Source organism: Aotus nancymaae, unplaced genomic scaffold (genome assembly GCF_030222135.1).
Source record: "Aotus nancymaae isolate 86718 unplaced genomic scaffold, 86718_ANA_hifiasm-v0.15.2.pri h1tg000210l, whole genome shotgun sequence".
In the NCBI taxonomy this organism is placed as follows: Eukaryota; Metazoa; Chordata; class Mammalia; order Primates; family Aotidae; genus Aotus; species Aotus nancymaae.
Genome location: NW_026988625.1, coordinates 1,621,260 through 1,643,923, shown reverse-complemented (window position 1 = coordinate 1,643,923; position 22,664 = coordinate 1,621,260). Strand labels below are relative to the sequence as shown.

Here is a 22,664-nt window from a genome sequence, read left to right as displayed (position 1 = left end):
TTACCGAGTAGCTGGGATCACAGGCACACACCACCATGCCTGGCTAACTTTTAAAATTTTACATAGGGACTGAACCTCACCATGTTGCCAGGCTGCTGTGGAACTCTTGGCCCAAGTGATTCTCCCACCTCAGTCTCCCAAAGCACTGGGATTACGTGTGAGCCAGGAATGTGGTCTCCCCCAGATAGCATGGATCAGACTCCAGCAGGGACCCTGACTTTTCATATTTGACCCTCTCAGGCCATGGTCTCACTTATGTCTCTATCCACCCTCCCTTCCCTAGATTCGCCTTTCTTGAGCACAACATCGTCCTTGCCCTGTCCTTCCTGCTGAATGACCCTAGCCCAGTCTGCCGGAGGAACCTGTACAAGGCATACATGCAGCTGGTCCAGGTGCCTAGAGGTAGGCTCGCGTCCTGCACACATGTCAGCCGGACACTCAGGGTGTCTGTTGGTCTCCTCTCCAGGTCACATATGTACCAGGCTGTAGATCGTCAAGTGTTTATTAAATCACAACATACATATTAGAAAAGCACATGTCCGGCCGGCGCGGTGGCTCACACCTGTAATCTCAGCACTTTAATTACACACACTGTAATCCCAGATAGGAGGCCGAGGCGGGCAGATCGTGAGGTCAGGAGTTCAACACCAGCCTGACCAGTATGGTGAAACCCCGTCTCTACTAAAACTATGAAAATTAGCTGGGTGTGGTGGCGGGTGCCTGTAATCCCAGCTACTTAGGAGCCTGAGGCAGGAGAATTGCTTCAGGAGGCGGAGGTTGCAGGAGGCGGAGGTTGCAGTGAGCCAAGATTGCGCCACTGCGCTCCAGCCTGAGCGACAGAGCGAGACTCCGTCTCAAAACAAAAGAAAACAAAAGCACGTGTCCTAAACGAACATTTGATTAAATGGTTCTGAGTGAACCTGTCATGTAACTGCTACCCCAAAGGAGATAGGTAGAGTATTACCACCTCTCCAGAAACTTCCCATATGCCCATACTGGATACTACCCTCACCCAATGGCAAACAGTATCTTCAATTTCTAAGACCACAGATTATGCCTCTTTTACAACTTTACATAAATGGAAACATACAGCTTGTAATATCTTGCTTGTAGCTACTTTTGCTTAATGTTTTATTTCCGAGACTTCCATGTGGTATGTATGACTGATTTTTGCTGGTTTATGCTGGAGTATGGTATTTACACCATGTGAGTATACTACAGTTTACTTACCCGTTCCATTGCTGACGTACATCTGAATTGTTTCTAGTTTATGGCTACCAAGAATAGAGTGGCTATAAATACTCTTGAAAATGTCTTTTGATGTACACGTATATGCATTTATTTTGAAACATACCTGGGAGGAGAATGACTGGCCTGGGTAAGTTTATGTTTAGCTTTTAGAAGGTACTACCCAATCGTTTTCTAAAATATTCGTATCTGGCACATGCCCAGTCCCAGCTACACAAGAGGCTGAAGCAGGTGGATTGCTTGAACCTAGGAGTTCTAGGCTGTAGTGCCCTATGCCAGTTGGGTGTCTGCACTAAGTTTGGCATCAATATGGTGGCCTCCCAAGATGGGGGGACCACAGGTTGCCTAAGGAGTGGTAAAGCAGCCCAGGTCACAGACAGAGCAGGTCAAAGCTCCTGTGCTGATCAGTAACGGGACTGCACCTGTGAATAACCGCTGCATTCCAGCCTGGGCAACATAGCAAGATCCTGTCCCTAAAAAATAAATAAAATATTAGTACCAATCTGTACTCCCACTAGCAGTATATGAGAGTTCCAGGTGCTTTACATCCTCAATCATAGATTTTTTTCTGTCTTTTTATGTTAGCTATTTTGGTGGGTGTGTAGTACCATCTCATTTTGGTTTTAATTTATATTTCCCTGATGACTAAAAGAGGATGCCCTGTAAATATTTTCTTGTGTGAAATACCATAGCACATGTTTAAGGGATAAAGAAGGCCCACCCTAGAGGCAATGTTGCCTGCAGTTTCTGGCCCAATGCCCCTGCTGATTAGATGGAGAGTCTGGGGTAACAGCTACTCAACAACTGCAGCTAGAGAGTTAAGATTTATGGCAGATAGATATCTGCCTGGTCGCATGATGCAATGAGTATTTTTAAACGAGGGAATCCTCTCAAGGGCCATGACAGGAGGTCTTGAAGGGGATACCTTAGCTCAAGTGGACAAACAAGACGTTGTAGCCCAGGAGTCAGATGAACCTGGGTTCCCTCTGTCCTTCCCCGTGCGCCCCTGGACAGGCTATTTCTGAGGTCTAAAGGACCTGCCTCAGAGGCCAGAAAAGCGGATGAAGTGGAAACGCTGGCCTGGTGTATAGCACAGCATCCTGACGAAGAATGTAGTGTAAATGTTCAAGGCCAGGTGTGAGCATTCCCTGGATGAAGGCTCAGGGAGAAATGACTACAGGATCAGCTGCAGATAGGCGGGCCCAACAGAGCAGAGCCCATGAGGGTCTAGGATTGTTGCTTGGCCACTGAACCGGGCTGGGAGTGAGCACGCTAGGCCTATGGTTTTTTAAAAACACCACCATGCCCCTGGTCCTCTCCTAGGCCACCAGGATCAGTTTCTGGGGGCGGGGCCCTGCACACATATTTTTGAAAACGTACCTCAAATGATTGTCATGCATGCCCTGGGGTTGAGAGCCCCTGGGGTATTGGGGTGATCCATGGGGGACCGGTGCTGGGTTGAGCTAAATGAATGCCCTGTGCTCACCATGAAGGAACCTGAGGAATAAGTGAGGGTCTTGTCTGTTCATTTTTGGAGTGTGGGGAGAGGGGACTTGCTGGTCTCAACCAGGCCTCTTATGACAATTGTGACCTATTTAAAGCATTCAGAGAAACACAGAGATGGTGATAAGGAACATTATACCCTCAGCCAGCTTTGCCAGACCTTTACATTCTACATCCATATTTTCTACTTGCTGGAAATTTTTATTTGAAGAAATCATAGGCATAGTCCAAGCACCCTGTGAACCTCCCCTCATCCAGAGCACTCTTCCTCCTGCCTTTCCTTGAGTCACCAATAACTTGGTGACTATGTCCCCAAAATGAATATCTTTATATTTTACCACAGATAAAATTACATACGGACTATATATAATCTTGATTTGCATGTTTTAAAACTATGTAAGTGGATCTTGCTGTATGCATCCCTCTGCTACTTCCAAAACCTTAAAAAACCTAAATAACATTAGAGATTTGTGGAAATTTTGAGATGTATCCATGTCACGCCACTGGCTGTATTTCATTCATTTCCATCACTGTACACCGTTCTCGTGTTTGAATGTATCACGATACACTTGCCCATCCCAGGCGGGCAGGCTTGTTGGTTGGTTGTACTCCTGTACTGCAGAAGGACTGTGTCATGGCCATTCCTGATCAGGGCTTCCTGGTACCCTGGAAGGAGAGTCCCCTAGGGCCTCTGCCAGGGAGGGCATCGCTGGGTTAGGGAGAATGTGTTTGCCTTCAGCTCTGTTGGGTATTGCAATTGCCTCAGCCCAGCCTCTGGCCTCTAGAGAGCCCAGGCACATTCCGGCCTGATGGATGTGCTGTGGTGTTTCACTGTGATCCCTGTCCTGGTAAGAGTCAACATCTTCCCTCTGCCTGACACCTCCTCAGATTCCTCTCCTGCCCAGTGCCTCTGGAGAGCTTGTGTTCATTCTGTTGCTGAGTTGTTTTTCCATTTATTATTGATTTGAAGGAGTATGTCATTTATTCTGGATTCCAACCCTTTGTTGGTTACTTACATTACAAATATCATTTCCCAGACTGTTTGCTTGGCTTCTCACTGTGCCTTTGTTGAGTCACTGTCCAGCAGTCTTTCTTTTTTTCTGAGACAGTCTCGCTCTGTCACCTGGGCTGGAATGCAGTGGCACGATCTCGGCTCACTGCAACCTCCACCTCCGAGGTTCAAGTGATTCTCCTGCCTCAGCCTCCCAAGTAGCTGGGATTACAGGCATGCACCACCATGCCTGGCTAATTTTTGTATTTTTAGTAGAGACGGGGTTTTATTATGTTGGCCAGGCTGGTTTTGAACTCCTGACCTCATAATCTGCCTGCCTCGGCCTCCCAAAGTGCTGGGATTACAGGCGTGAGCCGCTGTGCCTGGCCCCAGCACTTTTTCATTTGAATAATGTAGTAAATTTCATCAGTTTTTTTCCTCTGTGCTTTTTTTTTTTTTTTTTGAGCGCCTTGTAAGAGAATCTTTCTTTACTCTGACTCATGAAGATATTCGGCCATATTTTCTTCTAAAATGTACAAGTTTGCTTTTCCCCATCTCCTCCCCTTGGCTTTTTCTGTAGTCCACAAACATTGGGTGCACCATTAGGAGTAGGGGGCTGTGGTACTGACAAGCTCAGGAACGAAACCCTCACTGGGGGTCCGGGTGGTGAGCCTCAGGCTTTAGTGCAGGGTTTGCTGGGTGCTGCTCATGATCTGTGAAGTGCCCAGAAGGGAGGCCTAGGACACCAGCTGTGCAGGGGACAGTTGGACAATGGGCAGAGGGAGGAAGGGAAGGAGGCAATGTGGTGGGTGCCCAGGAGATCCATTCTGGGGTACACTGAGTGCCATGGCCTCTGGTTAGCCAGTTGTGACTGTCTCCCAGGTGGTATCTTTCATGGGCCTCTCGATAGGGGCCAAAGATGGGGGAGGGCATCTGTTTCAGTGGCTCTACCCTTACCAGTGTGTGGCCTGGGGCAATAGCGTCACCTGTGAGAGCGTGGGTGTCATCACTTGTGTGGCTTAGCTGGGACAGTGTCTGAGCAGGGCTTAGCTGGCTCCCAGCCCATGCTAGTGGCTATTGGTGTGGTTTCCTATCAGTGGCCACAACGGAAGGCCGTTTGCACCATGGCACCCTCTGCACCTGGCAGAGCGCCTGGCATGTGGCTAGCTTTCAACAAATATTGGTTGTTTAATAGGTTTTTTCTGGTCATACTTTAAAGGATCATTTGTTGGTTGTCTTCTTGCTACAGTTCACTCACCTGCTTATTCATTCATTCATTTGTTTGACGATATGTGTTGGGCCCCTGGTCTGTTCTGGCCACTGTGCCTCAGTTTCTTCCGCTGTGTCATGGGTGTCTGTGGGAGAGTCCTTGCTCTGGCCCTCAGTCCTTGCTCTGGCCAGGTCTGGCTTGCGTGATTTCCCAGAGTAACCAGGAGGGGGCACCCAAGGACTGAGGATCGTCCCAGGTGGGCCCTGGCCCTGCTGGGGCCTTGGGTTCAAGCTGCAGTGCTCAGCCACACCACGTAGCGGTGGCTCCACATTCCTGTCCTTTCCTTCCAGGCTGGCTTCTCATGCCCCTTGGTGGTGCGATGACAGGAAAGGAGAAACTAGGACTGTAGAGGCAGATGCCACATACAGGCTGCCAGCCCAGGATCCCCGCCAGCTGGGCCCTGACGCACAGGGTCTGCTTCTGCTCCCCAGCCTCTCTAACCCCATGGGAAAACAGGTTTTCATTTTGTGGGAGGGAGAACCCTGTGGCTGAAATTGACAGTTATTCTTTAACCAGATTTTGGGGTGCAGTTGAACAGCTCAGGGTCCCCTGGAAGTATCCCCTTACCAGCCCATGGGTCTTGACTGGGCACACTTGTGAGTCTGCTCTGGCCCTGCCTCCAGTCACCCTCTCCTTGTGCCAGGCTCTGAGACACCAGGCCAGCTTTACCAGCAGCATGGTGGGGACTGCTCTGACCCTGACTCCGCACGTGTGCAGGCTGGGGGTGGAGACGGATGACCCTCCCAGCCCAGGGGAGAGCACCGGCCTGGGAGGAGGAGGGAGGCAGCAAGGATGCACCTGGGCCCTGCCTGCGGAAATTGGCTCCTTGGTCTCAGAAAGGAGTGGAGCTGGGCTTGGGAAAGGGAGGGCGCCTGAGGGGGAGATGTCTGGATGCAGTTTGATCCAAGTCATTTGGGGGTGCAGGGGACATCCCTGGAGTCATAGCATCTAGGCTAGGGAGAAATCTGGGGGTATCTACAGCCAAACCACCCAGAATGCACCCAATCTCATCTGAACTCCAGGCACGGGGGCTGCTAGAGAAGCAAAGTAGGTACTCCCACTGCAGTGAGTGGTGTGCCTCTTCCCAGGCTGGTGGCCTCAGGCGAGCCACCACTGCAACCTGTGCACCCTGTCCCTCCTCAGCAGCCACCCATGGACACCCAGCTTCCTTTGACGGGCCCAGAGCATCTCCCTCCTTCTCCTGCCCTTGATGCCACAGGGTGAGGGGTGGAGGCCAGCTACAGGAGCAGGCCCTTTCCTGCCTTGCCTGCCCTCAGGGCAGAGTGCAGCAGGACCCCAGGCACACCCTCGGCCTGATAGTTTTTGGTAAGTAGTTGTACCCCATTCCTGGACTTAGCAGGAATGATGGTCACTGATAGGGACACTCTGGCCACTTGGTTCCCAGCCTGCCAGGCCTCCCACCCTTGTCGAGTCTTCTGGGTGAGGTGAGTGTCCAGGGTGAGGTCTAGCCTCAGTGTTGCCCCGAGTCCTTATGGTGCAGTGCAGCCTGTCCTGGCACTGTCCCCTGAGCCAGATGGACCCATCTGTTCTGGATGGCTGACGCTGGAAGTAGGGTGCCTCAGGGCCTGTGGCTGCTGTGGGGGCCTGGGGAATGTGGACAAACTAAAGCCCCTCGGGTCCTGGCCTGGTGGGGTCACTTGTCACACAGTGTGTGATGCTGATAAGTTATCACCTCTCAGGGTCTCTGCTTCCACTTCTATAGAATGGAATCAAGCATCTTGATCTCCCAGGAGTGTGCCCCGCAGTGAGCAGTCACTGAGGAGAGCTGGGATTATCGTGACCACTGTTGTTGACCCATTGCACCACGAGGGTGACCACATGGGCTGCAGGCAAGGATGGCAATATCCCACAGGGAGCCATATGATGGTGGGTCCTGGGAAAGGAGGCTGGGGCTAGGACAAGGTGGGGTTATCACCTGCAGTGGGCAGGGCCGGCCCAGCCACCCCCAGGCCCTCCCCTTCAGGCATCCTGCTGCCTGCTCTGGACTCCTCTCACCAGCTCCTTTAGTGAATCCTGGTGTTTACTTCTCCTTGGCTAAGACTCTCTTGGACCCTCCCTGCTCAGCATGTGCCTTCCCTGTGGGGCACTGTTTGGAGGAACGAGGTGGGTCTGCTCAATGGAGTTTCCAGCACCCCTTCCCACTGGACCCTGGAGCCCTGGCAGGTGGAATGCGGGGAAGAAGGAGACTTCCAAGAAGCTGCCCAGGTGACTTTGAGCTGTCAGGATGGGGAAGGACATGTCAGGCAAAGGGATCGTTGGGAGCAAGAGCAGGACGAGGCAGGCTCAGGAGGACCAGTGCAGGTGAACTGCGGGAAAGACGGAGCCAGAGAGCCTGACCGTGCCCAGGGCCCCTCGGCAGCCTGCAGGGGAACTGGAGACTCCTGACTGGGTTCTGGGAACCAGGAGAAAGCACCCTCCGGAGAAGGCCTCCTCTGATCCTTGCACATATGAGGAAGGGAGGCTCGATCCCTTTCTCCCTTTAGCTGTGTATTTTTAGATTAAAAATGCTCACAGTGAAATTACTGCTCTTTTCACAGTTGGCATTAAAAGCATAAAATAAGCCTCAACGATTGTAAGTCACACGTTATTTCTTCGGAAACAGAAGCCCCTTTGGGTTCTCGCTGTTTGATGACGTAGGAAGGTGTGAAGGGAGTCCCTGTGTGGGCTCAGGAGTGGGGATGGGGCGGTGACAGCGCCAGGGCTGTGTGTGTATCTGTGCATGTGTGCATGGGTGTGTGTGTGTGTGTGTGTGTGTGTGCTGACCCCCAACTTTGCTTGAGGTCCTTCTTTGAGGAGGAGGCTGCGGGGTGGTTCTGTGCTGCTGCCTGCAGCCTACTGTCCTGTGCAGGTGCAGAGCCAGGCGAGGACCCCAGCAGCAGGAAAGATCAGCGTCTCTGCTCCTCCAGGGGTGAGCAGGACAGCTCCCGGGCCTGGTGAATCCTGGCCTGGTTGCTCCCTGACCTCAGGCAGCTTTTCTCATCTGTAAAATGGGCACCTCTGGAAACCTGCCCAGGTGGGGTGTTTCATAAAGTCATTTGTAAGGAGCCCGGCTCTGTGTCTGGTTTGCAGCAGGTCCTTGAATATATTCCATTGACTTCTCATCAGCACTTTTCTACTATATCCAGATACCTCTAACCACACAAGCCAGTCAGTGAGCACTGCATGCTCAGGGATCCCACCTCCCCAACACCCTGCAAAGTTTGCCCTACACTGCTGGGGGCACAGGCACCCTCCAGGCCCTCAGGGCACCTCTTCCACTCTATAAGAGGACTCTGAGTTGGCCGAGGTGTCCACACGGTGGGAGGGGTCCAGGGGATGGCACAGTCTGGGTCAGTGTTGGGTGGGATCTTGGGGGCAGTGGGAGGGGCTGGAGTCGTCATCACCCCCAAACCTCCACACCAGGACTGCATGGACCTGGCGATTTCTCCTTTGAGTTTCTTTCCTCTTGTGATGTTTATTCTTGATATTCATTGCAAAATGACTCTACCTAAATGTGTGGAAGTATAGGGTGGGAGTGGAATATGGAAGCTCAGTATGATACCAAGTTTAGCCACAGGTCAGCCACACAGATAGCACACTGGGACGACGCTGTGCTCCATTCAGGGTATTTTATTTTCTTAAAGTAGACCATCTTTGACTCTCATCCAATCACCAGCTTCTCTTTCGCCCGTACATCTCTTCAAGTCTTTGGCCGTGATTCCGCACACTGACCTTGGACACACAGCTACTGCATGGAGAGAGGGAGGGAGATCGGGTACAGGCTCCGGCGGCCCTCTCCTCTCCATGGCGGAGTTCCCATTTACACGCAGCCCTCGGCGAAGGTCCTTTCAAGGCGATTGCCCACAGGCCCTGGGACCGGAAGGCCCAGACTGGGGTCCCAGCAGGGCCTCCCTCAGGCCACAACGCTGGCTGTGCCTTCACAGGAGTCGGAGGGTTCCCAGCCAGTCTCAGGCGCCGGTGGCATGCCGGGACCGGGGCGCCACCTCTTGCTCCCTTCCTTCACTCAGCAAAGCCACAGATAATTTACTCTTTAAATACCAAGACACTTAGCTATTGTTCATTTGCTTCCAGGTGAAAGAACCTTCTTTAAATACATTGCATTTATTTTCTTAAATAAAAACAAAGCAGAAAACCGCACCATTAACAAGAGGACACTGCAGAGGCTTATGTACATACAACACGTGTCCCGTGAGGCTGGCGCAGGACTGCCACTCACTCCAAAACTTCTTTGGAGCAAAGAGACAGAATCGTCCAGATAACAACTTTTACACTCAGCAAGCCAGACACAAAAAAGACCACCTGAAAAAAAAATATCTTTTGAAAATCTGCATTTAAAAAAGAATACTCAACTGCGTTTGAAATTTTCTGGATTTTTTTCTGCGAAACACCACAAGATTTGGCCAGGAAAAAAAAAAAAAGAATGTCAGAGAGGGAAAACCAGGTTTTGATTTATAAAACATCAGACTAGTAGAAGAAAAGCTGGAATCCCAGCTGGCCTAGTTTGAAATAAATCGTGCCACTCGTTTTATTGTGTTGGTTTTTGCTGCATATTTGAAGCTGTTTAAAAAGAGTTGTGAGTGGCTGGAGGTCTGGTTAGTGCTGTCACCTGGCTCCTAAGGTCCTGGGTCCAGAATGAAAGTGGTGCAGAGCAGCTGTGTGCAGGCCAGCAGGGAAGGTGCACAGACCCTGCACTGGTCCTCCCTCTTGGTCAGCGGCAAGGTCCCTAGGCCAGAGCTCAGGCAGTGAGCTGGACCTCCTCCAGGCGACAGGGGTGCAACTGGCCAACCCTGGCTTCAGTCCTGCTGCCTATCCCCAACAATCCAATGCAGACCCCCAAGTGGAGTGGGGCCAACTCCAGAAGGCAAAGTGAAGGGGCAGGATGAGCTCATAGTGACCTTGTGACAGCTTCTAAGTCTTCAAGAGACCTTGACATTTTAGAGGATTCTGCCATCTCCAGATGTGTGTGTGTGTGTGCGTGTGTGTGTGTCTATCTACCTAGCAATCTACCCATATATATTTATGTTTGCAGAAATGTGGGGCCAAGAGGCAGAGGCCAAGGGGCGGGGGGCATTCTTTAGGCCCCTGTTTTCTGCCCCTGGGTTGGGCCTCTCTAGCACGCGTTGGGGCATGACACCCCGTGGGTTTCACCACAGGTAGGCGGGCCTGGGCCCGGCTCCTCAGCAAAGGCCAATGTACTTGAGATTGTTCTGTATGATGACGTCTGTCACCGCGTCAAAGACAAACTGGATGTTACTGGTGTCGGTGGCGCAGGTGAAGTGGGAGTAGATCTCCTTGGTCTCCTTGTTGCGGTTCAGGTCTTCGAACTGCCGCTGGATATAGACGGCGGCCTCCTCGTACGTGTTCTGGCCCTTGTACTCGGGGAAGCAGATGGTGAGCGGGATGCGGCGAATCTTCTCTGCCAGCAGGTCCTTCTTGTTCAGGAAGAGGATGAGTGAGGTGTTGATAAACCAGTTGTTGTTGCAGATGGAGTCAAAGAGGCGCAGGCTCTCTGCCATCCGACTCTGGGGAAAGGAAAGTACTGGCGTTCATCAGGCCCGCAGCAAGCAGAGGCAGACCCCAGACCTGCAGCCCTGCCGGAGGAAGCCCCTGCCAGGGTCTCTAGTCCAAGGATAGTCCCTGCAACGGCACCTCCATCTGCTGGGGAGGCCCAGCCTAGACGTCCTCACCCACCTCCCACAGAAATAGCCGTCACCACCCTCCTTGCCTGTGGCACGTGCTTGGATGATGTTCTCTTGCCCCTTTTGGGTCTCTACTCTGGGTGCCAGTGACCTCGACATATAGCTTTGGGGCTACAGCTGTGCCACAGCCTTCTAAACACCTGGGCATCTCCAGCTCCGAGGATCCCACATTCTTCCCATCTGCAGGCTGCCCCACACCCACACATGGAAGCCCATCTGCTACAGGAGCCCTCGTCACATCACAGTTGCCTCGGTGCAGGCATACGCAGCCTTGTGTCCTATCTGGGTTCTGGCTCGGTCCTTCAAAACTCCAATCCTTCTATGTGGTACCATTGGATACCAGGAGGTCTGTGAGGGAGCAGCCTTCGCTTCTGTAACCAAAGTCTCCACTTCTCAAGAATCTCCAAACACCAGCCCAGGGCCAGGCTTCTCCACCCTCCAGCTGTGGGCACTCCCACCAGCTGCTGCGGGGCATCTGGTGCCACCTCTCTGCCCAGGCAGGACTCTGGCATCCTGGACAGAGCTCTCGGTACATACAGAAGACAGGAATTTGGTGGCCCAGGAAGTGGCAGCAACCACAATGGAGAGTGGTGCCCAGCCGCTCCTCAGTTCTCTTCTGAGAACCTTCTACGTGTTATAGTCAGGGGTCTGAGCTTTTAAGAAGCATGATGCTTTTGTCTGACTCCCCAGTTCACCACTTCCCCACAAAATGAATAAATTCTAACTTCTAAAAGGGGTAACTACCTGGAATTGCTGCTGGCCAAAACTGCCCCTGCTTCTGAGATAAACTGAATGAGCAAAGTATCCAAAGTCTGGAACCAGTCTGGCTTAGATCTGATGCTTCAGATTTAAGAAATTTTCTGGCCAGGTATGGTGGCTCATGCCTGTAATCTCAGCACTTTGGGAGGCTGAGGTGGGTGGATCACAAGATCAGGAGTTCAAGACCAGCCTGGCCAACATGGTGAAACCCTGTCTTTACTTAAAAAAAAAAAAAAAAGCTGGGCATGGTGGTGGGCACCTGTAGTCCCAGCCCCTTGGGAGGCTGAGGCAGGAAAATTGCTTGTACCGAGGAGGCAGAGGTTGCAGTGAGCCAAGATCGTGCCACTGCACTCTAGCCTGAGCGACACAGTGAGCCTCCATCTCAAAACAAACAAACTTTTCTGACTAGACTACATCACAGTGACCATGGTAATGCAAGTGGTAACTGCAGCTGGTGGCGATGACTCAGGCACAAAGCAACAGCATCACTAATGACTACAGTGACAATGATGCTGGTAACCACAGCTGGACGTGAGCTGCCAGCCTGTTCTCACATCTTCCCACTCCTGTTTTACAGATGAAGAAACTGAGTCTTGAAGAAGCAGGATATGTGCTCCAAGCCCCACAGCCAGGCATTCTGGCTGGCTGCTCCTGCAGGGTGGACCCAAAGGAGGCTGCCCGAGGGTCGGGGTATCCAGGATGCTGCACAGAAACCCTGCTCTTCAGAGCCCCTGGGTTCTCTGACGAACGGCTCTGGCAGCATCTGTGCGGAGAAAAGGACACCCAGAGGTACCTGTCATTACCCTGGAACCCTGCACTCCACCTAGAAGACTGTTTTTCCAAACCAGTCTTGCTCTTTCTTTAGAATGAACTTAGGAATAACAGGGGCCCTGAAGAGTGAGCAGCCTCAGGTCTGGGGATGGGTGCTGCTGACCTTTCTGCAGAGAAGCAACATACAAGATCTCATCCCCAGCAGAGTGGGGAGGAGCCAGCACCTCTGCAGTGAACCTGGCTGCACATTCCCAAATGTGAGATAAGTGGTGGTCTAGGACTGTCACATTCTGCTGAGGGAGTAATTAGCTCTAATGGATTCCTGGAAGCCACATCGTAGAGGACTGTGGTAACGGAGCTGTCACTTCTCATAGAAATGATGCTATAATTGGGGGCTGTGCTTCTGACCCCAAATTTTGCATCAGTTTAATAACAGATATGGCCATTAACACGTATTCATTAATTCATTGAGCAAACACTTGCTGAGGACGGCCTGAGTCCACATCAGCGCTCATGCCAGGTGATGGAGCTCGAGGTGGGAGCCCTGGGACTGCGGGAACCAAGGCCAGGCAGGGATGGCAGGGTCCTTTTAGGGTAGGGGGCTTCCTCCAGGGTTGAGAAGGGCATGGTCTGCCCACTAGCAGGATATGGACCTGGGGGATTCAAGGGTGAGTGGACAAGCACAGAGCTTGGGCTAGGCCTGGGTCTGCCTCCCTGAGCCCTGATGGGTCACTTGGGGATGATGGCTGAGGAGGTTCTTATATCCAGCTTAGCCCAGCACCTCCTGGGCAAGCAGTGGAATCTAGGGAAGAGGAGGAGCAGGAGGGCTGCCTCACCACCGTGGAAAGAGTGCATGTGTACTGGCCATCTGAAGCCTCAGATCTAAACCAGACTGGTCCTCTGCAGGGCACCTATGTGTGGGAAGAGCTCAGCCAGCAGCAGTGGGAGGGGCTAACAGACCACGTGGACCCCTCTCTCCAAGGCCAACCCAGCCACTCCTCTTGCTCAACACCATGAAGCACTCCTGACTGTAGTCCCCATGAGTCCTGGGGCGAGTCAAGCTGTCCCAATGCACCAGGAGCCCCTTTGATGCTTTCTGAACTGCTTCCCTGCCGATGCCTCTCAGTGGACCTTGGGGACCCTGGACACCTCTTTGAGCCTCATGTTCCTGACTTAGAGGTCATGGAAACTCAAGTACTTAATATCATAAGGCAGCTGGAGGTGGGCACGGTGCCTCACAGTACACTCTCACCAGCCTCCTCAGGACAGACAGGCATCTCCTGAGTGTGGGACCTGCCCTCAGCTCAGACCCTTGCTCATGCCCAGGGCTCCCCTTGCTTTGCAGGCCTTTCAAGCTCAGACTTCCTGGTTTCCTCTATTCCTTGAGACAAACCATGGGAACCACATTGGCCAATATTTAGTGGGCACCCAGGAGATGATGGACCTCAAATAATAACAAAATCTTTGTGTAGACGCCTGGGTCCCTGGGCCCTGCCTTGCAGGAGTTAGGAAAGCCTGCGGGAGGCACACCAACCACGTGCCTCACTTTCGGGCACAGACAGGAAGCTTTAGAGTGTGGGAAGCAGCTGAGCTTGCCGCCTCGCTCTGTCTCAGTGTCCCTGATGCAGGCTGAGCCTTCGCTGCACATGGCTCCACCCTACTAGAGGTGAAGCTTAGGAGATGGGTGGGGGCCCATCCTGGAATCTTTATAGAATGGGAAGGTTATAAAGAAGGTCAGGGGGCCTAGCATGGGATAGGGTGGTGCTGATGGACCAGCAAGTGAGGCAGGAGCTGCATCCTGGGTTTGTCCCTAGACCAGAGGCCTGCAGATCTCAGAGATGGGGTACAAAACACAGGGGAAGGCTGAAGAACCACAGACGGTTACAAAGTTAGGACCCTGACAAGCCGAAGTTGATGAGAGGCCACACCCAGAGGAGAGCCTCATATTTGGGTCTGAAAGATCAACTGCAGAGGAAGTGGTAGGGAAAGGTAGTGCCGGGCCCAGTCTTATCCTCTGGCCTAGTGCCCAGTCTGGGCCCCAGTGCTTGCCTGGTGGCCTTGGGAGCCTGCATCACTGTGGTGCCTGTACTCTTGCAGCCCAGAGCGCAGACAGGTGGGCAAGGCAGCATCCCGACACCCAAATCACAATCATTGAAATCAGAGCCGTCTATTTTAGGGTGTAGCTCTGGAAACTGACTCCAGCTTGCGTATGGGAGGAATGAAGCCCCAGCATGCCATCTGCTGACCTTCAGGGCCTGGCCCCCATCTGGCCTTTGTGGGCTCCCCTGGCTCCTCCTATCCTTGGTAGGTATGGCTCCATCTCCTTCCTGGCCTCTCCTAGCCTGCGTGGGGTTTTGCCATCCCTGGTGTGGCAGGGTTAAACATCATCCTGGCACAGCCCACCTGTGGCTCCTGGGCCACTGGGGCAAAGCCGGATGCAGCTTTGGAGTCACACAGCCCTGCTAGGGCATCACCCCTTGTCCTGCAGTAACTTCCCCAATTAGCCTGACAGACCCTGGATTCAGAGGAGCCACCTCTGCCAACCATGACCCCATGGCAAGGGGGAGGGCTCCCCACTTCACACATGGGGCTCAAGGCCTCGAGAGGGGCTGACTTGCAGCTGAGAGCCTGGTGTTTTCCAACTGCAATGGCATCCTCTTCTGGTGAGAAGCCCTCCCTACCTTCACCTCTATAGCTGCCAAGGCAGCAGTGGGCACAGGGAGGGGGTAGAAACACACCCACCATTCATTGTGATGCCAGCCCAGGGTTCCAGTGCTTCTCCTGGTCTCTCCAGGGCCTGCTTACCAGTGAGATGGCACCTTCTAGGAGGCTGGGGTTTGTCTGCTCATTTATTTATATAAATAACATGGAGCAGACAGTTCCTGTAAGAAGCTTGTGCAATGCTGGGAATCTCACTGCTTGGTGTCAGGGAACAGTGAGGTGATTTGTAACAAGGTGTGTTGGCCACCAGGCAGCTGGATACGTCCCCGGGGTGGTGTGGAAGTCATTTCCTGGCCATTTGTGAGAAGAGAGCTCCTGCTCAGACAGGTCCCAATAGACTTATGATTGTGGAAGGCACTCTGCTCCAGGTCATGGCTTTCTCACCACAGCAGGGGACCCGACAGCCCATCCCTAAAGGGCTTCCAGCTTGCTGGCCTGCAGGTCTGGGGTATCTACCCCGAACATGGCTGCCAGGGTGCTGGTGGACCAGGTCCAGCACCTGGGAGGACATTCCCAGGCCAGCAGCCGGGGCAAGGTAGGGAGCAGAAAGGAACCTGTGCCTGGTTAGTTGGGGGCTGAGGCCCCGCACTCCTGATTCTCCACCAAGGTTCTGGTGACGCAAAGGAGCAGATGTCCCCGGACATGAACACAGGGTCTGGGGTTTACTCACTGCTGGTGCATGCTGCACCTTGTACAAGTCATTTCTCTTCTCTGGGCCTCAGTTTCCTCATCTGTATAGTGTTGGGACTGTTGTGAGAAGGCACAAGGGTGCTGACATGAGAAGAACCCAGAGCTGCTGGGCCTTGCCCTGTGGCTACCACTGCCATCCCAGTGGGCCCTCTCCGTGCCACACCCACTGTGCTTTGTCTTGACACTGGGATGTCCTCTCACCTGCAGGGTCTCGTGGGAAGACCTGCCTTCCCTCAACATGAGGCAACTGAGGGAAGGCTACCCAAATGCAGGGCTAGCTCAGTGGGATGGAGGGGGAGAGGCCTTGACTCTGCAGACGGGGTTCAGCCAGCAACACCTCTGTGCTGGCCACAGGGCCCACCCAGGTCAGCCTGGCTCTTTGAGAGGCTCCTGTGGCCCCTTAGCCCAGAGATGCAATGGCCGATGCAACGAATGGTGGACATGTTTCTACCTGCCTGCAGCCACCTGGACCTTACTTAAAACATACTGTGTCCGCACCTCTGGCTCAGCCCCTCTCTCATTCCCCATTAGGCCAGTCTCCTTGCAGTTGGTCCCTCTGTTTGTGGGACACAGATCAGCCTCAAGTCCCAGGCTGAGCTCTTCCAGTTACTGACATTCCTGGGTAACAGGTCTGGCCCTCATGCTGGGTTACAGGAGGGCTGTTTTTGGCTTCCTGCATCCCAGCTAGACGGGACCTGACATGAACACTGGAGTCTGGCTCCTGCACTTCGGAGCTGAGGCGCACACGTCCCCCAGCAGGTGTGCGTGTATTCCAGCGTCAGCCTCCTAGTGGTCTGAGAGCTCACGGGCCTGGCCTGTGGTGGGAGAGGGAACAGAGGCATCCTCTAGGCTTCCTCAGCGTAGCCTGGGGCCTATCCCCCTCCCAGGTGCGGTGTATTTGCATTTTTAAGATGCCTCTGGGCTGGGGGCCGGTTTTTGGAGCTAGCATCCCTTTGTCACAGCCTAAACACCTCCCCACGCCCTGCCACTTCCCCGTCAGGCACTCACGGCTTTCCAGCTAATGACATCCGAGGCAGCCGTGTGGGACAAGTGCCTGGGCTGGCGGTGGGGAGGCGAGAGCCTCATCCGGGGCCTCTAACATTCTGAAGCCCAGTCCACTCCACCCTGCCTTGACAGATACCCAGTGCTGAGTACTGTACTCTGCCCTGTGCTGGGCTTGCGGCTCCCTGAGTCCAGAGTATGGGGTGTCCTTCGTGTTCCTGCCTCACAGGCCACCACATGTCCTGCTGAGACCAAGGTCCTGTAGGTGGTGGCTCAGTGACCACCTGGGGACCGGGATGGGTGAGAGGGGCACTGGTCTGCTCTGAAGCGCTCTCCCTCCTGTACTCTGAATGTCCCCAGGTACCCCACCACAGGCTGCAGCCACATCATCCTCCCTGTGCTTCTGGACCCCTCAGCCGGGCAGCCCCGCCCTTCACGACCCAGGTGGTCTTTCTCCCTTAGCACCCCCAGCCCCAAGTTACGCCTCGTTCCTATAACTCACCATGCCTTGAGCAGGCCAGTGGCCCCCAGAAGGCCCCTCATGCGGCCCTGCCCTATGCTAGTGCATCACCCCTTGGCAGTCTTGCCCTGTGTCCCTCAGTGAGGAGACGGAGATCATAGCAGCTTCACAAAGCAAGGCTTACCCAGGCGAACACATAGACACAGTCCTGGGTACATGGTGAGCACATGACACGGGCTGGCAGTCATGACAGTTTGACTGTTTTTGTCATTTGCTGTGGGACCCCAGTGGCCTTGGGGCCCCATCTGGCACCTTCCAGGTGTGCTTGGCCTGGCCTAGGCTCTTGGCCAACCCCACTGCCTTGTCATCTTCACACAGGGCCCCGGGGGGCAGGGGGATCCGAGTGGTGATGATGACCACCACCCTCCCCTCTGCAGAGATGAAGGAATGAGTAACTCTGCTATAAAAACTTGTACAGAATTTCCTGAAGTGAACAATCATGTACTGTGCTTCAAGTAGACTGAGGTTTAGAAAATAAACTGAAAAAGACCCAGTCAAAATGCCTGTGCCCTGGCCCCCAACCTCAGGTGGGGCCCCCCATTTGTGGGAGTGGTCAGCAGTGCTCAGGGCCTCATGCCTGCTTCACGCACCTTCTGCCTTAGAGGTCACTGAGGTGCGGGAGGCCACCCTGCAGGGTCACCCCACTTTCCTGTTGTAGGAGGGGGTGTGTTCTGGGCCTGTTCCTTGCTCCTCTCTGGGCACCCCTCCAGGAAGCCAGGTGCACTCCCAGATTCCCATGTCAGCTCCCAGCAGGCAGGCAGTCCTCTGGGACACTGGTCCAGTCCAACCTCTTCCCAAACCCTACTCCTGCACATACCCCAGAGATGGTGGGACTTTCACCTCCCTACCCCAAATCCATGCAGCCCAAGATCACAGTGGTTTGGGTGCAGTCACATGCAAACACCTACTCAGACTGAACATACACTATTAGTTCAGAGGCTTGTCACACACCTCAGCCAGGTGAGGGCTCCCGGACTGTGCCGTGTTGGGGAATAGGTGGGTGGTGGCGGTGTGACATGGCTGGGGAAGGCTCTGTACTGACCCATTTGGTCTTGTCCACTCACTCTCTACCAGGTCCTTACTCCATAGGACCTCAGGCAGTTTGCAGTGGCCACAGTACAGAGCAAGGCCAGCTGGCCCAACTAGGGGCCTCAAACCTCACATAAAGTGCAGGTGACTAATGTTTCAGCTCTTCCTGGAACCAGCATGATCCAAATGAGATACAGGTGACCTGGAAACCTCAGCCCTGCCAACTTCTGAGATCCCTTCATGGCAGCCCCCAGTGCCTTCTCCTCTTCTTTGCCTCCCTGGGCAGAGGCTCTCCAAGTGCTCCTGTGTGAGGGATGGAGGCGAGCAGACAGCCTTGCTCTCAACAAGGTGGCTGGGGACAGGCAGGATGAAATGCTGGAGCTGGTGGAGTGGCCAATGCTCCTGCTCGGCCAGCTGCCAGCTGTTCTGAACCTGTCCCCCTCCCAACACACACACACACACACACACACACACACAGCTGCCAGCTGTTCTGAACCTGACCCCCTCCCAACACACACACACACACACACACACACACACAGAGCTGCCAGCTGTTCTGAACCTATCCCCCTCCCAACACACACACACACACACACACACAGAGCTGTCAGCTGTTCTGAACCTATCCCCCTCCCAACACACACACACACACACACACACACACACACACACACACAGCTGCCAGCTGTTCTGAACCTGTCCCCCTCCCAACACACACACACACATACACACAGCTGCCAGCTGTTCTGAACCTGTCCCCCTCCCAACACACACACACATACCCAAACTTCTGCTCTGCCAGCTGTTCTGAACCTGTCCCCTCTCCAACACACACACACACACACACACACACACACGCCCAAACTCCTGCTCTGCCAGCTGTTCTGAACCTGTCCCCCTCCAACACCCCCCCCACACACACACTATGTAAGCATACTTCCCTCTTGAGGGGGCTGAGGGCTGATGTAAGACACATACAGACAACTTAGTCCCCACACCCCGGCACAGGTGACTGCACAGCTGGCACTGCTGCAGACAGTGCTGGCCAGCTGCGACTCTGACAGGTGACACACCATAGGAATGCAACGGGTGAGGGCTGATACAGAGGAGGATGTTTGGAATGGGCCTTAAGGGAAGGCATCGCAGGAGGGGCCAGCAGAGGCCCAGAGGTGTGGAGATGCAGACTTGTTGCTGGAAAGGGTGGGTCCGGGCCCAGACTGTCCCACCCTGGGCCTCAGTTTCCTCATCTGTAGAACAAGTCCTCAGTTCTGTTACAGACTGAAAAGCTCAAGTCAGCCCGATTGCAGAAAAGCCGGGAGTGTTCATCCAAACCATGAATTTAGCTTTTCATGCTGGGAGCAGAGCTATGGGGCTGGGCTGTGGACATGAATGCGCTTCATTCACCACAGACAGGCCAGCCCCGCGGCCACCCAGCCTGCAGCTGAGCAACCAGGCCTGGCCAGCCAGGGCCACTGAGTACCAGGCTCGGAGGGCAGCACCCTGACTGAGAGGCAGAGGTTTCATACGAAGATGGGCTTCACACTATTACCCTTCACAAAGTACCAGCCAAGCCTCAGACCCTTCTGGGCCTCCCTTTGTGGTGGAAGCTTGGGTACACCTCAGTGGGGCTGCCTGTCTGCTGGGCACAGTGTGGCTGGAAGGACATGGGGCACTGCTGACACAGTGACCAACGCGCCTCCGTTGGTGGTGATGCCTGCCCTCCGCTGGCACTGACTGCCCATCTCCATTTCCCAGAGCCCTGTGTGCTGGGCCTGGTGGGCAGAAGCCTCTGCAACCTGCCTGGATCATTCTGAGTGCTGCTGAGGTGGTCTGGAGCACAGGCATTCCCAGACTTCTCTAGTGGGGAGAGGGCGAGTGGGCCCCACCATCAGACCATGCGCTGAGGTCCCAGCAGGTGCACGGGGTGGAGGAATCTGTGGTGTTGGTGTCCCTGCACCCACCACCTGTGTTAGATGCATCTGCAGCTGTGGAACAGTGAAGACACCAGAGGAAAACCACTCCAAGGATGGTGTCAGCCGCAAAGGAAATAGCTTATATGCTTGCAGCCCCATGCTTCCCCAGCCAGTCCTGGAATCCTCATCAGGAATTCCTGAGTTCACTTCTCTCTTGGGAGAGCTCACAGGTGCAAGTTCTTGGCCCACATCTACCCTCAGGCCAAAGGGGTACAGGCAGGAGGCTATCGGAGGCAGCTCAATGTGGGTGGCAGCAGCTGGGAGCCAGTGTGTGAGGGGCTGACAGGACTGTGACACAGCGAGGCAGTGCTGGCCAGAGTGCTGGGGTGGGAGCCGGGGTATGGTCTGTGGGAGAGAAGGATGCTGGGACCAGCAGGGCCTCGCCTGGGCACAGGGCCAGGTGGTGCTAGCCAATGTTAGAATACTCAGCTCTTTCCAGGGGAGTTGCAGCCACAGCAGGGCACTGAGTCCAGGCAGCTGTCTAATGTGTCTTCCTGGCCAGAGTCAGCCGCAGGGCCAGGGTGCTAGCCTGGAGGTGAGTCCTGTGAGATCCCAGGCAGAGGGGGCTGCTGTGCTCAGAGCAGGACCCCTTCTTCTGGTAAAAGGTGGGCCACATCAGACCTGAAAGCTGGGTGTTCTTATCAGAACACTCCCTGCTCCTGGTCTCTTGGTTGGTGTTCCGTGGCGCAGCACAGCACAGGGTGGCTTCGTTCAACTGGAGCTGTGGGGCCCCCAGCCCAGGCCCCTCCCTTCCACATCAGCCACCTCCTTGCTCCCTGCAGTCAGGTCCCTATCCCCACAAAGGGTCTTCCTGTGCTTTGTATCTGGCCTTGGTGGCCATCTCTAGACACCCCTGGCCAGGTCCCCCACTGCAGCTGGTCTGCAGGTCGCAGCTGCGCTTTGCTCACCTTGAGCACTTGCCATTCCGCCCCCGTTGTTTGTCTGATGCTCCATTTCTCAGGATGTGGCCCTGTCCTTGCTGGAGAAGGGAGTCTTCCTGCCACAGTCCCACCCTGGCTCCACCAGGAGCTCAGCCCAGCCTCCTGCTAGGTGTCCATCTCGCCCTCCTGGCCACAGACCTGCTGTCCTCAGGGCTGTTGTACTCCTGGCTGTGATCATCCAGCCTCCTGGCTGCACCCTGGCATACTCCCCACACCTCTTCAACCATGTACCCGGCTGAAGGCATTGCCAATGACCAGGTCCCTGAACCTTGGGAGGCAAAGAGCAAACGGCCTGGTGAGCACTAGGCCCTAGAGCCTGGTGTGCTTGGGGGCAGGGTGGGTGAAGGATGCCTCTTCTGCTTCCTCTAGAGACTCCCAGGCAGGGCCTGAGGCTGTGGCCATTGGGGAAGCAGAAGGGCCCCTCAGAAACCAGAAATGCAGCTGGAAGCCTCTTTCTTGGTGGTGGGAGAGAAGTGAGACCTGGGGGTTCAGAGAGCCCTCCTTTGGGCTGCGGGGTGAAGGCAGGAGGCTGAGGGTGCCTGTGTGCAGGCCCTCCTGGTCCCTGCATGAATGCCAGGAGCAGTGCTCGTCCTTTCCCGGTTACTCCCAAGGGTCCAGTCTTGCTGTGGATGAGACTAAGGCTGCAAGGGAAGGAGGACTGGTCTAAGGATGGGAACCTGGGCACCGGGCTCTCTGGCTTCTCAGGACATGCTCCTAGGGACATGCTCTGTGATCAGATGCCTTTGGTTTCGAAACAAGGAACACTTGGGTTTCAGACAGCCCACTGTCCACTGCCCTGGGATCTGAGGACTGTCAGGGACCAGGGCTGTCGCAAACAGGGTTAAGTCCAAAGGGGCTTCTATTGGGCACCTGGGTGCCCTGTGGAACCCGGCTGCTTGCCCATGGCCCTGCTGGCTCCCTAAGGAAGGGGCTGGCTATCCTGTATTCTGGAATCTAATTCTACCACCAAACTGCAATGAGACCCTGGGCATGTCACTTCCTCCTGTGGGACACAGCTCCTGCCTCAGTAAAATAAGCTGTTTGTCCAAGATGGTCACTTGGTTCTACTAAAGTAGACTTGGGGGACCCTGGAGTGCTTTGGTGTCTCTGGTGCAGCTGGCACTGGCCTGAGCCTCACCTCACTGGCATCACCACTGACCTCAGAGAAGCCTGTCTTGATGTCTCCGTTTCCAGGCCCCAACACATCCTATGCAGATGGGCCCTGCCTTAAGCACTCAAGACTTTTCTGGGCCTCTCTTTGCTGCTAGGTGGAACCAAGTCCAGTGTGCTTGCCTCTCTCCCCTGGCCTGGGCTTGGAGCTTTGTGGTCACACCCCCTGCTCAATGGACAGCCAGCCATGTCACAGGAGAGCGTCTCTGGCTCTGCCGCTCTCCACCTTCCCTGTCCTCAAGGAGCTTAGGATGCATGACGGGTGATGGGAGTGGGAGACAGAGGGGCAGACAAACAAAAACCAGGCAGACAGTGAGGCCACTCCCTGGCAGAGGATCAGCGTGAGAGCAGGTGGA

At 54.5% G+C, this 22,664-nt stretch overlaps 2 protein-coding genes across 2 annotated transcripts in view; one reads left to right on the top strand and one right to left on the bottom strand.

The window, feature by feature from the left end:
• The window catches only part of RSPH14 (radial spoke head 14 homolog), an 80,076-nt gene that overhangs the window by 6,717 nt on the left and 50,695 nt on the right, over positions 1–22,664 (top strand). The window contains exon 4 of the mRNA XM_021666328.2: positions 284–402. Within this exon, the coding sequence (XP_021522003.2) occupies positions 284–402 (119 nt within the window). The remainder of the gene's footprint in view (positions 1–283; positions 403–22,664) is intronic.
• GNAZ (G protein subunit alpha z) overlaps positions 8,625–22,664 on the bottom strand; it is a 53,730-nt gene continuing 39,690 nt past the window's right edge. Inside the window, exon 3 of the mRNA XM_064371911.1 lies at positions 8,625–10,555. Coding sequence (XP_064227981.1) covers positions 10,211–10,555 — 345 coding nt within the window. The 3' untranslated portion in view covers positions 8,625–10,210. The remainder of the gene's footprint in view (positions 10,556–22,664) is intronic.